Below are 16,925 nucleotides of genomic sequence, written 5' to 3' on the forward strand. Positions count from 1 at the left end.
CTGTGCATTCACTCTCTTCTCATATGAAAGAAAAACTTAAACCAGGGATCTGACTGGACACCTCAATATCTTGAACAGGGTTCAACATGCAGTATGCATAACCCAGGCGAATGAACACACGGAACCCGTACTCAATTTTATAAAGAGATACAAGGTTATCTTCCCTTCTAGGGAAGAGTGGAACACTAACCCAACACGGGTTAATGATGACTCACAAAAATGGTACACAAATGGTACAAAACGGTCCAAGGGTAGGAACAGGAATAGTGGGGCCTAGAGCTCACAAATCCCTAACACTAAGTACAGATACCACAATTTTCCATGCGGAGCTCTTAGCCATAATGGAAACTGTGGAAATCATATCCAAAAGAGGGTTCGAGAAAGTAAAAATTACAATACTTTCGGACAGCCAATCGGTTCTCAAAGCTTTGAATAGCTTTACATTCAAGTTAAAAGTCCTAATAGAGTGCAACAAGGTACTCATAATTAAGTCTCACTGATTTGGGTATAAGGACATGAGAGACACGAAGGAAACGGGAAGGCAGGCTTTTATGCTAAAAAAGGGTCAGCAGTGCTATTTATTGAGCCAACGCAATTTTTCGGCTTTAACAAAAGTAATACAAAACAGGAAACCAAAAAATGGGTCCAAACTAAAATCAGGAAACCCTGGAATGGCACAAGCGGCCTTAATCACTCCAAAAAGTTTTTGAGGTTCATTGCCAACAGAGCAAAATCTGCTCTAACCCTAGATAAAAAGGGCCTCAGATTACTCTGTGGAGCACTTACAGGTAACTGTAATAACCACTTTAACACAATAGGGTTATCTAGTATAACATCAAGCAGGTTCTGCTGTGATGAAGCGGAGTCTATGGTACACTGAATCACCAACTGTGAGGCATTAGGCCACAGGAGACACATAACTCGGGGCTCGTACCTACTAGAAGAGGAAGACCTACAATTGCTCCCTCCTAAGGAGCTGGTTCGATACTAAATAATTATATTAGTATTTGTTATTATTATTAGTAATTAGGGGCGCACAATAGATCAAAATGGTCGCAGTGCATAAAGGCCTTAGCCTAACCCGTACAACCATTACCATTACCATTACCAATCTACTTTGATTGTAAATTCTAGCTTTAAATAAACTTAGCTCAATGACTGTATTGAATTAATGAATAAATAAAGTAATAAATATGGAAATAAATAATAGTAAAAAATTTTACCTGCCGGAAACATTTTTGAGTTAGCCTGGCAACTTCTCACTTCGCCCTCGTACATGAAAATCATTTTTTGTTACGCCATAGGTTTTTATGCCAATTTTAATATTGTTTAACACTCACACTAAAATAGATCCCGCTTCTTTCCTGCTTTATCTAAATTATAATATTTCTACAAAATGAAAAACGTTAATGTTCAAGGTCAATTTATTCACTATTAGAGAGTTTACTTAAAATATCGATTTGCTGACTACAGGGCTGTACATTTAAAACCTTCTGAATGTCTCTCCCCAATTATTTGGTTACAATTGGTCACTGTGTGTTATGAGACCAAGTTGAAAATGTGGAAAGGAATGGCACTCGTAGAAGATAAAAATACAAAAGTGTGAGAGCGCACACAGTCAGAAAGCCAGCAAAGCAGCCGTCTCGTGGGTATCGAATTATGACACTTTTAGTGGTTTTTAAAAAAATCGCAAAACTTTTACAACCAATACTAGTGATTTGATTTGCGTGTTGTTGTTTTTGCTATTTTCACTGCTACTGTAGTTGTATTTGTTGTTGGTTTCGCACATTGCATCTGCGTTGTATGGTTTTATGTTTTTAAAGTTTTAATTCTTCTTGGCTGACTGTTTGACTAGTGGCATGTCCCAGACGGAGTAACCGAACCAGCGTTGCCGGCTACGATGATGATGCCGCCAACAAGGCATGCGACAAGCGTCAACAACAACAACAATGAGGACGACTGTTGCGACAGAAAGTTTATCAATAAAATTCTGACATAAACTTTTTAATTTGATGTGTTATTATCTGCTGGATGTGTTGCCACTAAATGTATGTATCTATGTATGCATGTAGATACATATGTACGCATGTTTGTATGTAACATTACAAATATATGCACGCAATGGTACGAGCTTTTTTTAGTTTTGTTAAGAACTGTTTACGCTTCTGGGTTTTAATGCTCTGCTACTGAGAATTCGCCGGCTTACTTGGGTACAAACTTTAAAGTATGGAAACTTGGTTTACTTTATAGCATATTTTTAAAAGTTTATTTTAACTTCGTTTAAGAGGTGGCAACACTTAACCATCGTATTAAAAATGCTACTGTAATACAGTTGCATTAATTCTTGACAGCCAATGGGGCAATGGGTTAAGAAAGAGGGAAGGCACTGCTGCACACGAACGGGTTCAATGAACGAAGGAGCGGGTGCTATCATAAATAATGTGCTTACTTGGCAAATAAGGAATTAAGTGGATAGCTAAGTGACAAGAAAAGGTCAGTCTAGTTTAAAAAATTATGTCACTTGCAATAACAACGGTACTTTTTTTAAACAAGAATTGTTTCACAGTACAAATTTTTAAGTTTTGACGTGCATTTCGTTCACGATAAAGTTTGCATAAGTCCGAATGAAGCATATAGGTACGTTCAGATATTGCGATTGGTTGTACAATATGGATAGATTTTACAAGAAGTCACAACGACTTGTAGCTAAGTTGCAATTGCTGTGCAACTGGGCATGCATTTTTGTTTTGCCGCATTATGTGAACAGTCGCAACGTATGAACGCATGTCGTACAATTTCATGTAATCAGATATTTTAACATGGAAATATAAAAATTTGGCATGGCTCTGAAACTACAATATAAAGGTGAAAAATCCAAATTTAAAAATATTCCCCGAAGGACCTATGAAGAACTCTCAAACAGAATATGACAAATTTATGAGAGAGCTACAATTATGTGCGTGAAGAAAAAAATGCAAATAAACCACTGACTTTTTACAAAATATGCTGAAATTTGTTATCAGCTATCTCCATATAATTTTTGTATTCACGGGCCCTGCAATTTCTAATGTTTCTAAACTTCTTCACATTTGAAAACTTGTTTTTTGGTATTCAACAAGACTTTTGATCCCTTTCTTTATCTTTATTTTCCGGATTTTTCTTTCTCTTCTGTATTTTCATCTATAATCAAAATTGTCACATTTCTATTGCTTGTTTCTTTTACACTCAAACACAGTCAAATATCTACGAAAATATTGCATAGCAAATCTCAACGTGTGAATCTAACGCCTAACCTTTCGCACGAGCGGTTGCACACCCAGAAAGTTTGTAGTGATTTCAATTTAGTAGAAAATGTATTAAAAAAATAAACCTTTACAAAAAAGTGAAAGTTTCACGGACCTATCAGAGAACTTGTTGTGCTTTATAAAAAAATAAAGTACACCTATTAACTGAAAAGGAAAATGGTATTAAAATGGTACAATGGACGATTAAAGGTAAATTACACAATCTTATATTTTTTGTTATTTGCCCTTAAAATACTTACAGAGGTAAAATAGGCCCACATGCAATATAATAAAGAGCCCAGTAAAGCAAGTGATTTTCGTGATCGTTAAATATGAAACTGAAGTGCGATCTTGGTGACTTTTTTTTATTTGATTACAACTTCTTACTTATTGTATTTTTTGGGTCGGTAATTCGAATTTGAAATTCGAAAATAATTATTGAGTTTGGCATCTGTCAAAAATCAAATTAGACAATTAATTTGTTTTGATGTTTGAAATTATGATATGCAGTGGTAAACTACAAGGCTCAATTTTTATATTGGCTATTTTGCAAAGTTCTCAGCACATCAGATTTAGTTCGTACAAATTTTCCTAGAAAATGTATTAGAATATGATTTTTGGAGGCTTTAAAACCCAGAAGTGTAAAAGTACAAACACCTTACTTTAAGGAAAAAATGCGCAGCTAGACGAAAGTACAGTACCAAGTCAAGAGTATCACAGGTATACTACAAGTAGCACTAGCGTGTCATTTTGATATAATGTAGACCACTACTTGTGCAAAATTACAAAACTTAAAGGAATAAAAACCATCCAGTGTGTTGACATAGTAGAGGAACGAAAAGGAATATAGGCTGGAGAATTGTCTCAGGCTATCCCCAAAAGGCACACTAAGGAACCTCAAAGCGCCTAGCTGCCAAGCCCAGTCATTTGTATAGAAAGTGTTAAACAGTCTCTATCTGCAGGATTTCCATAGCCTCAGCAATAGGGAAGTCCAAGTTTCTCCGCATGAGTTCCGATCACCCGATATGAGTTTGGAAATTGAATGGCAGGGGATCCCCATCACATTAAGCGTCCTGCTTCTGTCGTACCAAAGTGTGTTTGAGCTAGCGCATAACCACATAGAACTTCATCTGCGTAGCACTTTTTAAGAAAGAAATTGTGCAGTTTTTCTTTTTCAATTACATGCATATTTTAATCTAAATAAAAGCAGGCGCGATTAGAGAAATCGTAATTATCAAGCAGGTACTGTAAGCCACTGCAAATTGAATTTCATTGAAATTTTCCGGCAATTGCACTGAAACTCATTCGGAAGTGAATTACAGAAGCTGCCCGTATGTCTTCTATCCACTGAAAGCGGATACTCCGAAGTTGAGTTTTCTAAAGAGAACAAAGTTACCCGGATCCATCTGATATGAACAGGGTGGTGGTTTGGTCGAGCTCCTCCTTTAAGTTTTAATGTGTGTCGTGATTTCGTTCCTTAAATGGAGATATCTACGCTTTTTTGCCGGCTCGGAATGACAGCTGTCGAGGGACGATCGCTATAGAAAAAAACCTTCTCTATCATTCGATGTTTCCTGTGTCCCACGAAATTTACGTAGCTTTACGTAGCTCTTTTTTTCTTTTAAAAAATAACTTTTAAGAGGCCGGTTGAAGGCCTCCTAGCCACTGCTGCGGTTTTAAGCATTTATACATATAATTATTATTATTACAATATTTCCTATGGTTCCAGCGAGGAAAAAAGGGTCATATTTACATTAATAGGTACATTTGCGTTATATAAATTAAAAAAAAAAATAAGTAAAATACCTTTTATTAGTGAGGAGGGTCAAGTGGTCCCAGTGGCAATCATATCAAGGATGTGTACTAAATTTTGTTGGTCTCCGCAAAACGAAGACCCAGGACTAAGAGTTAAGTTTAAGTATTGAGTTAAACGTTATCTTTAGTAGTAAGGGGAGTGAGAGGTATTGAGCGAGTGAAATACACATTTTATCTGTCGAATACCCGTGCTCGTTACCTTGAAAATCTGTGTGGCTACAAATCTAGACCATATCGGGTTTTTGGGGTTTCTTCTTAACTGGTTTCGAATTAATTGCTTGTCTCCCACCCGGTGGCGGATCGGGAAATACTCGGCAGATATGCAGAGTAGGCAAGAAATGGGACCAAAACAAGCAAAACACCTGCTTGGAGGTGCTGATAGAAATCTATTACTATAGGTTAGCAACCTACTTGACAGATATTTGACTTCCAACGAATCGTCAACTACATCATGATGGAAAGAATACTGAGATGGCACCTATCGTGGTCCCGTTACTTTGCTCTCAGCGAATTTGACAACTAGTTACGTGATTTTAGCTCCAGTATGGCCAGATTACCATTTTCGTAACTTGATTTGCATTTTTTTGTTGTTGTTTAGTCTCAGAGTTTTAGTTGTTTCTTCATGACATTTTTCTAGCCTGTTCTAATTAAAATGTAATGTTTATAATTTTGCAAAATGTACATATTTTTTAATAATTAGTTAAATAATTCACGCAGTTTTATTTAGCTTTACTTTTTTTTAACATCTGGTGGCATTGCCCGCGATTGCAGGTGTTGTTGGTGTTCTTCTGCTTTCGGCACTCAAATCTCTCTCTCACTACTGCAGTGTTGCCTAGCTTTGGATATAAAAACGCACTAAAAAGCCCATTTAAAGAAAATAAAACACCAAATTTTTATTGAATCACTTAAAGAACTTTGTATGCGTGACAAATTGTCTTTAGAATGTGCGTTTTTTTTAAATAAATGTGTTATGCTTACATATGTACAATTTAATTTATGATTTTTTTTTCGTTAAGCGAGACTATTTTGTTAAGGGAACGACTTTCTATATTTGAGGTTTCTATGCTATATTTGAGGTTATGTAACAAGGTGAGGTAATTGTAAAAATGTCGTTAGGGTTTTTGCAGTATTTTCTGGTATTTTGTGGCTTATTTTTACAATGAATACATCTATTGATACCCTATGTCCCACTAAGGATTAATGGCCGGGGGAAACGATTACACCTCTGTTGTTTTAATCCACATTCAGTAAATTCAAACGCCTTTTAAAATATGTAAAAAGGTTTTAAATCTTAAGAAGAGTTGAGAGAGGGACATTTAATATTTTTGCATAACCTTAAAAGGAGCAAAAAATTAAATTCACCCTCTCAAAATATCAAATTTTATAAGCACCAACTACTTTTCATTATCACTAAAATCTTCTCAGAGTGGCCTTTTTTAACCTTCTTTCGTATAATAATACTTTCGTATAATAGTACTCTCTGATGGGCGCAATCTTCTTTCTATCATTCTTGGAACTACATTGCCTTTGACACTCTATGCTCCAAATAAGAGAATGCTCCAAATAATGGAGAAACTGCCGGAATATTTATAAGTATATAGCGTATTGGCTTTGCTGTTTGGTGTACGGTCAATTGTCTTAAGTAGTTTAGCAGCTTCGCTTGCATAAATGAACCTTTTTCTAGACGTGGTTATGAATGCGAACTTTAAATACGCAGTTATTATTAAAAGTGACTAAATCTATGTAACTATTTCTTTCTTCTTCATTCGGGAGCATGGGCCCCGCCAAGATTCTTCCTTCGTTTTGAAGATTTCTTTGGACTTGGACTATTTTTTGTGGCGTCCCATGTGAACTTCTCCAAGTATACTTTGACCGACCGCGGCCTCTGAAAAATTGTAGTCTCCAGCCATGTTTCACCTCACTACAACAGTACTGATTTCACACATGAGGTGTATAGAGCGCCTAGAGATTTGCGAACTCGCCCATATAGTATGCATTCGACCGAACGCCGTCCTTGCTTTGTTTAGCCTGCAGTTGACATCTTCATCTGCTCCACCACCTGCCGTGATGATGCAGGCGAGGTAGCAGAAGCTTTCAACGAATTCCACCGGGCACCCGTCAACCATTATGATAAAACTATGTAACTTCAGCAAGAAAATAAAATATTCAAAATTTAAATCGATTGGCATTTAATGAAAAAATCTTATCACAGCGATGACAATTGGCAGCTAAATATTGTAACCTAGAGTATAAAATAGTAAAGTATAAAATAGTTTACATAAACGTACAAACAGGTACGATTACAAAGTTTATATATTTACAAGGCTGATACTTGCATTTACTTGTATACTCGTATGTGCTAATTGGCATTAAAAAATATGTATTAAATTTTGTGGCGAGCATTCAAGTGGAGGACATACCCCTCTTTCATATCATCTCCATATTAAATTTTACAAAGTATGTATATTACAAAAAATATTTCTTATATATATACTACAAGTACATATATATGTACACATTGTATACAATTAAAATTATAAGTGTACAAAACTATAATTATAAGCATATAATTTTTATAGAAGTTTACGTAGTTTCTGCGTTGGTTAAATATAAAACTTATAATTAAGTATATACAAGTCTATGTACATAACAGCTTCTGCGACTTATGCATACACGATGTAACTTATTTACAAATGTACATGTTTCTATATATACATACAAATACATCTCTGTATACTATATATATTTATGAATATGTTCGTCTGCAGCTCAACCATTCAGCGCCGCTTTGAGTCCTTTTATTTGGTTTACCTTCTCCACGCCCACACTATTGGCGAATTGCTTGCGTGCTTCTTCTTTGTATTCTTGTATGTTGTAGTGTGATTGCTGCGCACAGATAAATAAAAATAAATTCATGCAGTGAATACAACTTTTTCAGCATATATTTGACTTACATTAAAAGCATCTTGAAATTCGATTTTTGTTAAACGTTGCAATCCTCGAAAGTTTCGTCCCAAAATACGTCCCAATTCGTAGCGTGAAATTCTATAAGGCTCCGTTGTAGTGGACATCTCGCTGCTGCCAGACAAATCCTCATCGCTCGTTTTCTAATAGAATAATACAATTTATGAAAGCAATTAAAGAGTTAGCGCTGCTATGCTTTGAGAAATTACATCATTGCAGAAATTAAAAGGAAATTAAAAAAAGAGGTTGTCTGTAAAGTCGGTTTACTGGCGATAGTTTAACGTGACAACGTCATAAGAAAATACTGATGGAATGGTTGCATTTTTCAAAACAAAATTTTAATTTTATTTGTTTGATAGATATTTTGTATGGATATAGAGAAGGAGGTAAATGGAATCATAATGAAATTGATCAAGTTACATTTACACAAACGTGAAAAATTACGAAACATTTATCAAATTCATGAAAGATATGTTCAATTTCGATTGTGCGTCAGACGTTAATAAGTCAACAACACTAAGAGGCAACATCATCGATTTGCCTTTTTCAAGACACATTACACTCGAAACACCCCTTTCATTTCCTACTTTTCCTATCATCGTCTTATTCTCAACAGAGAAATGGTTCATTACCATGCACACAGGAAGAAGGCATACGCAAATACAAATATGTGAATTTATATACACATGCGCATATACATACATATATATGCTTACTCAAGTAGGAGAGAGCCAGATGTCGAACGTTGCCGAACGTGGGGGCCGATTGTGCCTCTTTGTCGTTCGTTCCGCGCTATGGCTTGCAGTTCAAGCAAGGTAACGACGCATGAGCAAGATAACGACGCATTTTTTGGTGCGTGCAGCCGTTATCCCCTTAAACATGTTTTTATTAACACACTTTTATTAGCTCGGGTTGTATGTATGTATGTATGTATTTATGTAACGGAATCTTTGAGCTTAATTTTCACTGGCTTCTAAAAATCTGATCGACTCGGAACACACAACATAGATGACTAGATGGGAAACTCTTTTTCTCGTGAGAGCGCTGAGAAATGTGCATTTTTTATAACATTTTCCAATATTGCCACACCGATAGAAACATGAATTGGGTATTTTTTTAAACAAAAATTGCGAATTTTTAGTTCCCACACCACCATTGAGGTTAGTATTTAGTGTGCGGTTATATAATAGTATATTACTCGTAAACACCTACATATATATTACTAAAAAGAAAAAATTGTTAAAAAAAAGCTAAAAAACACGCTTTTATTGCTAATCGAACTAAAAAGTAGAAAATAAAAAATAGTTTAAAAAAACTAAAACACACGCTTTTATTGCTAATCGAACTAAAAAGTAGGAAATAAATTTTAATGACAAAGGGACCCATAATGAAGTAATAGCAAGCGAACGATCAGTCATAGTCAACTACCTCAGAACAGAATTATAAAAAAAATTAATATACAAATAGAGTAATTCAAACTAGAGTTAAAACCGTGGGATGCATTTTGCTTCACTTTCATAACCCGCTGTACATAGGTAGTTACCAATAGAATGATTGTAATATTTACTATATCAAGCAAACCAAGAACAACGCGTTAAAATTAATGAAACTTATTAAGAAAATGGTCGATCAAGAATCGAAGACAATACCTATATCGCAAAATTCGTGATTTCTTTGGTGGAGATAATCAACCGAATGAGTCGACAATTCAAAGGTTGTTGAAAAAATATCAAAAAACTTGTCCTGTCGAGGATAGAAGTAGGACTGATGCACATTTTCGAAACTTAACATTTTTGTTGAAATTCCTTGACCACTTATTCCCGTCGGATTTCAGAGGTGCCGTACAAAATGATTTATGAGTGCTGTATATGAGCTTTGTTGCAGAAAAAATACTTTCTAACTTACCTTTGTACTTGTGGGTGGTCGTAATGTGGATTTTCGAGGAGCTGGATCACTGAATCCTTCGTTTAGCATATTGTACACATCGCCCAATGTATCTCTGGTATCAACGTATTGCTGTAATCAAAAAAAAAAAAGAATCACCGTTAAACTACAGAAAAACCATTTAATTTAGCGTCGATAAAAAGTCCGTAATCGTTAAGAAGATTAAAGAAGAGATCGCTGAAATTCGGTTTTGAGCATTTTTATATAACGAATGGCCGATATTTTTTTATGGAGAAAATATATAAGGCAGCCACAAAAAAATGTTGCGCTTCATCGCACAGAAATTCAATGGACTATTCTTTAAATTGAATGGTTAACTTAATCAAAACATAAAGAAACTTTGAATAATGTTGAGCTGCTAATAATGTAAACACAGGTGTACTTTGATCTAAAAGGTAGTCCCAAAGGATCCGAATTTCATGCAAACAAGGGACCGCCAAAGACATGATTTCCAAAGCTGAATCGGACGGAACATTCATAAAAGGCGCTATTGGTGATGACGAGACGTAGGTTTGTAAGTATGACACACAATGCAGATATCAGGCAAGAGATAGAGAACTCCGAATGAACTAAGATCAAAAAACGACGGACGACGTTGCTGTTTCGGAACAGGAGGCCCTTCACTTATGAACATCTGTAAAAAAGTGCAGACAACTCTGGATATGATTGACACTTGATCCTGTGCAAATAGGCTATCTATCCAGAAGGAGAAAGCTTGATGGACTCATTCTGCCTAAGCTAAGAGAAATTAAATATCTTGGAGTAATCCTCGATAGTAAACGGTACGGCCCCTGTCCCGCATTGGACAACAGAGTAGCCATGGACTTCGATCCAACTTTCCTCGCCATGCTCCTCGACTCCATGCCATCCAGAGTCGTGCTTGACAAGAGATACAGTCTTGTGTTGCCAGAGGCTCAACTGTGGTCAAACTCAGAAAATGAGCCCGGGAAACACCGTTTTCGCATTTTCACGGATGGCTCCTGGCCGAGCATGGCTCCGGCTCTGGGATCTACGTGGAATCTAACGGGACAAAACTGCACTTTGCTCATCTGTGTTGCAAGCGGAGTTGTATGCTGTTCAAGAAGCAACAAACTTTGTTGTCGAAAGCAGATGGAGGGGCAGATTTATAGGTATGTGTCATCAGCGACAGCCAAACTGCACTCATGGCCTTAGACAGCCCCCCAACCACTTCAAGGGTAGTTGAGTCCAGGCTGAGCTATGTAGGTAGGCATAATAGCCTGATGTTAACATGGGTCCCGGGATACGAGGGTATCGCGGGTAACGAGATCTCGGTAGGATGAGAGAGGCTGCAGATGGACAAAACTGATGTTACTGTCGCAGTTCCTCCTGTTACTAAGGAGAGGGGACTGTAGGCAGCTGGTCGGACTGATTACGGACCACTTCTATGGGCAAAGCACATGGAAAAGGTGGGATCTCAGACACTACACTCTGCTCAGCATGTGGAGAAGAGGATGAGACGACGGACCACTTTCTGTGCATCTGATGTGTTAAGAAGCGACCTCCTTGGGTAATTGTCGCCACTAGATCTACTCAGATTTCTTTGGAGGTCCAATAGATTTAAAGAAAATTAAAAAGGGAACCCGAGTGGAGTAGAATGGACTTAATTCGATCTAAGTGATGTACTTGCAAGCCTGTCTGACACAAACAATAAAAAATAAAAAAAAACTTTATTTTCAGTCAAAAAAGAAAGCGATGCGCTCGGTTTTTATGGATTACAGGAGTATTGTACACGTCGATTTTTTGCCAGAAGGTCACAGACTTAACAAGGAATGTTATTTGGGCATTATGAGATGTTTACGTGAAGCAATTTCGTAAAAAAGAAACGATTTGTAAGAAAATAACTCGCAGAGAAAACCATCATTATCCGACCAAGATCGAAAAGAATACCATCCAACTGCCATCGAATTCCCCAGATATGACTCCCTGCGATTTATTTCTGTTTGATTCCACTACGAGAAACGCGTTTTAACAGCCAAATAGCCGAGTTAAAGGGAGAATCAAATGCAGACCTGATAGCTATACCGGAAACAAAGTTCCAAAAATATTTCGAGAGCTGGATCAAAGGCTGGCATGAGCGTATTACAGTTGATATCGCCATCATCACTAGTGCGAAATAAACTTGTGTTTTGACTTTTCTGAGTATATTCCGGGAGCTTTTTAATCAAGGAGGTATATCATTGCCCACGAACTGAAGATTAGTTAGAAAACTGTTTGGAACATTTATATAATACTGCTCTAAAGAAGAAGCACGAAGAAAAAAAAATATGTTATTCGGATAATTCTTACAATGCCAATTATATCGTCAAAACAATGGGGAAAAATGTTCCGAGCTTTTCACGTGACCCTAATCACCCTTTAAGAGCAACACATCGTAAAATTCGTAATTTTTTTGGTAGAAATAATCATTCGAATGAGTCGATAATTCAAAGATTGTTGAAAATTTTTAAGAAACTGGTTCTGTCGAGGATAGAAAGAGGACTGGCAGGCCAAAACTGGATGTTCTACTGAGAATTTTGCTGTTGTAGCGCAAAGGGTTGGTAAACAACCTTCAACATGGATATCTAGACGTTTTCAACAATTAGGCATTCATGAATAGCCTGTTTGGCGGATGGTGCAAATTTAAATGGTGTCATTCTTCACATATAATTGTTAAGAGTCTCATTTGAATAAAAATGGTGAAACCTGAAAAAATTTAAATACATTTTTTATTTTTTTTTAATTCCAAAAATATGGCTCACATTTACTCACATTTAAATTATTTGCATTTCTTTAATAAAATTAAATAATTTCTTTATTACTTACATCAACAATTAGATTTTTCGTAGTCACCATTTTCTGAAAGAAGTCCCAAAATATGCCACGTTTCGTGCGTGATTTCGGAACATCCTCTGGCGCAACTATGTTCATCTTGCTCGTCTCATGATCATCAAAGGAAACATCCTCAAGCCCGTCAGCCAATTGTGGGAAGTGTACGATGGTCGTCAAGAAGACTAAGAGAAGACAGACTCCAAACACTGTACGGGATGACATTTTGTTTGACTGCATTCAAGAAATACTGCAACAAGACAATAGCAAACACATTTATGATATTATTTTTAGTAACAGCGAATTCAACAGCAACAACAATCAGTACTTCGTAATTCAATGCAAAATAGGAATTTAATCAATAAAATCATTATGTAAATGGCAAGCCAAATAATGCATGAGGCAACACTGTAACGTTAACAACGAAATTGTTAGCTAATAACCAACAACAACACTTGATCAGAAGCTAGATAAAGTTAATGTGGCATGATGGTACGATGCGTGCGTACATTGTGTGGGGCTTGTTTATCAGGGATAGTCCCGTTGTCCGTGTAATTTTCCATAAAGCAGCCCGTTTGGCTCATAATCTAAGCTATTTTCGCGCATTATGCGCCTTCGTGAGCGGCTCATTATTTTAGCATTTGACATGCATACGTAAGTGGCAATGCAGATTAAGGCAGCATGAGGGGGTGCGGGAACTAGCAGAATAAACAGAAGATTTATGTTTATGTACGAGTAATTGACTATCACCGAACGACAATGCGCTTGGTCATATTGCCCTTTGCACATGCCAAGCCACCGCAATAAGCTGGCTAAAACATGCAGCATGCAACAATCAGCTACCTACAGCATACAGAATGAAAAAGTTGGCGTGTTTGTAAAGGGGTTTTCAAGTTCCAGTTTGCATTTGAATTTCCTGTGTGTATTCAATATATTTGTTTTTGTATATTTAGCAGAAAGTCTCTAATAGTGAATAATACAGATCTACACACATCCCGGGTTTCCTTGTTTTTTGGAAAGCCCCAATTGCAATTCACATACATGGTTATTAACTTTTCTTAACCCCATATACCCCATTGCAAAATTATAAGCACTTCACTATTTTTTTTTTTTAATTATAGCTAATACAACAACAGAAATAAAATTTTCTTGGGTACTCCGTTTTATGGCCCATTGAAATTTTAGAATTCTTTTCGAAGTTTCTTTAAAAGAAATTTGAGAGGAAGTCATGCTTCATTATTACCTTTTAAAAGAAAGTGCAGCTGAAACGTGTCGTATATGGATCAATATTTACGGTAATCACGCTCCATCAAAGAGTGGTTTCGACGCTTCCAAAGTGGCAATTTGGACGTCAGCTATCACGCCAAGATTGCGAAATGGCACCGAAAAAATTCGAGGATACTCAACTACAACAATTATTGAATGAAAACGCTTGTCGAACCTTTGATGATATGTCTAAAGAGTTGGATGTTGATAGATCAACCGTCGGTAAACGTTTGCATGTGATGGTCATGGTTCAGAAAGCAGGTATACATCAAAAGAAGGAGAGAGTTATCGAGAGACGTTTGTTGACTAAATTACTGCAGATTATATTGCAATTATCCTTCCTTGGAAGTTTTGCAGTAAATTTTTTGGTATTAATGGCTGTGTGGCATGCCGCATCATTTTGTTTTAGTCACATATCACCACTAACCATACCACTAACAAAAGGTGACAAAGGAAACGTTGTTAACGTATCTTAATATCAAAATTTGCTACCAGAACACAACGAGTACCAAACAGTGGCACAAGAGGAATATAAAGGCTTGTAAACATGTCAATGTGCAAGAACTACGTTTTGAAATGCAAATAAGTTTCGTTTGATACCATATTCTTACAGACCATCTCGGTTTACTCAGATCTGCAAGTATTTAATAAATGGTTGACGTCACCACCGATGATCGTATGACTTTAACTTTTGCATCAGCTGAACCTTGTAAGGCTCAAAAGCAAAATCTAAATTTTAGTGACTGCAAGTAGGCCAAATTTTCTTTACTTATTTGCAAAAAAATCAATAAAGCTTTTATACGAAGGTTCTAACTGACTAAAACGATAGCTTAGAACTAAAGTGCAGGTTAGGTTAGGTTTGGCAGCGGCATCGCACATAGAGACAGCGATGCCACTTAGACCATGAAATAGGTCCATTGTGAGCCGCAGGGGCTGGGCTACATTTCTCTTTCAATATTGAACCATCCTGAGCTTTTGACAAAGCGTAAAAGGTTGTTGATACCTAAAGTGTTAAGAGATCTTAAATATCGGTTTCTGCTTCTGGCTAGAGCTGGGTATGTGCAAAAAAGGTGTTGAATTGTTTCCAACTCCTCCTCATTTCTGCAGCTACGACAGAAATCATGCATGTAAACGCCAAATCTTCTTGTCGTCATCCTGTGAAGGCCCTACTAAGGTCCTAATTCGAACTCTATTAAATTTTATAATATTCTTGGACAGACGTAGACTTAGCCTTGGCCATGTTTGCCTGGCAATTTCACAGGTATTGAGACTAATCCATCTTTGATTTACAGAACTGATTAGTACGTCCTTAATAAGAAGCTCACAAGTTGCAACTAAAGTGCAGAAAGCACTCAAATAATTTTTAATTATTGGAATTTTAATAAATTAGAAAATACATTCTTGGCCATAGAAAAATCAAGGAAAATATAATTCAAAATCTCGAAAGAACTGCAATGGTGTCAAATTCGTGAGATAATACAAACTGAGAACTGCATTTATAACAGAGCTATCCCTCCATGCGATGTGTGGCAAGTGGCACCGTCCTGTTGAAACCACATATTATTCAGTTCACTAATTCAGGTCACAACAAGATTTTTATCATATCACTATAACGTCACACCGTTACAGACATCGTTTTTGAAAAAGCTCGGTCAGAAATGCGACACCAAACATTGATGCATTGTGGGTGCGCAGTTTTTCCTTGAATGAGATGTGGAGTATTTTAGTGCCATAAATATTGAAGTTTTGCTGTTTATACAGGGTTGGCCATATTAAACTGACCCATGTGATTATTAAAAAAATATGGAAAAAGAAACATTTTTTTGTGTTTCATTGTGAAAAACATTTAATTTAGTTCAAGGAGATTCGTTTACATCACTTTTTGAATATGATATCGCGCAAGTGGTCGCCCTTAGCTCGTATAGCGTAATGTGCCCGTTTTTCGGCGTTTTCCATAGTTTTGGCCAGCGTCTCGGCCGATATGGCGGCTATTTCCCGTCGGATATTGGCCTTAAGTGCGCCTAGTGTCTTTGGCTTGTTGACGTAAACCTTAGATTTCAAATTACAGTAAAAAGTTATAGGGTTACTCAATGGGTCAGTTTAATATGGCCAACCCTGTATTTGAACATAATGCGGAAAGTTATAGGAATCCCATTATTAACTTTGCTGAGACTACTGAGCATAGTGTAAGTTATTTTTTAACAAGTGAAAAGGACCGTCGTAACCGAATGGTTTGGTGGGTGACTACTACGTCGTAAAATAGGACTCTACATTTTCGAAATTGGTCATGAATTCAAATATCTCGGTGTAAAAGTCGACAATAATACCAACACAACGACAGAAATTGATCAAAGAATACTTACTGCAAAACGATGTCACTTTGCGTTACAAAAAGATATCAAACGTCACATTCTTGGAAGCCCGGCAAAATAACAATTTATGGTACCCTTACCGTACTAGTGCTTCTAGCGTGTATATATAAGTCAAAGCAAAACCCTTGAGGCAAACACTCAACGTTTTTGAGCGTAAAATCATACGAAAATTATTTGGTGCTCTTTATGAAAACGGCATTTGGAGAATACCATTCAATCATGAGCATCACATACTGTATAAACACCTGGATATTGTCACGACAATAAAGTTGAACCGTTTACGATGGGTTGGTCACTATATAAGGGCAGACGAAATATTCCCAATGAAGAAAATCCTATTGCGTACGTGCGGAAGAAATAGAGGCAGAGGAAGACCAAAACTACGATAGTTGGATGGCGTAGATCGGAAAGCTGATATATATACTTACTACACGCTGTTGAAGAACTCAAGCGA

The 16,925-nt window shown here is 36.7% G+C and overlaps 1 protein-coding gene across 2 annotated transcripts in view; it reads right to left on the reverse strand.

The window, feature by feature from the left end:
• Positions 1–7,667: 7,667 nt before the first annotated feature.
• Positions 7,668–16,925, reverse strand: part of LOC129239497 (uncharacterized) — an 85,580-nt gene continuing 76,322 nt past the window's right edge. For both annotated transcript variants that reach the window (XM_054875012.1, XM_054875011.1), the window contains exons 2-5: positions 12,831–13,083; positions 9,969–10,079; positions 8,054–8,206; positions 7,668–7,985 (exon numbers count right to left, since the gene is read on the reverse strand). In XM_054875012.1, the coding sequence (XP_054730987.1) occupies positions 7,869–7,985; positions 8,054–8,206; positions 9,969–10,079; positions 12,831–13,073 (624 nt within the window). In that variant the 5' untranslated portion in view covers positions 13,074–13,083 and the 3' untranslated portion in view covers positions 7,668–7,868. The remainder of the gene's footprint in view (positions 7,986–8,053; positions 8,207–9,968; positions 10,080–12,830; positions 13,084–16,925) is intronic.

This window comes from Anastrepha obliqua, chromosome 2, assembly GCF_027943255.1.
Source record: "Anastrepha obliqua isolate idAnaObli1 chromosome 2, idAnaObli1_1.0, whole genome shotgun sequence".
NCBI classification, from domain to species: domain Eukaryota; kingdom Metazoa; phylum Arthropoda; class Insecta; order Diptera; family Tephritidae; genus Anastrepha; species Anastrepha obliqua.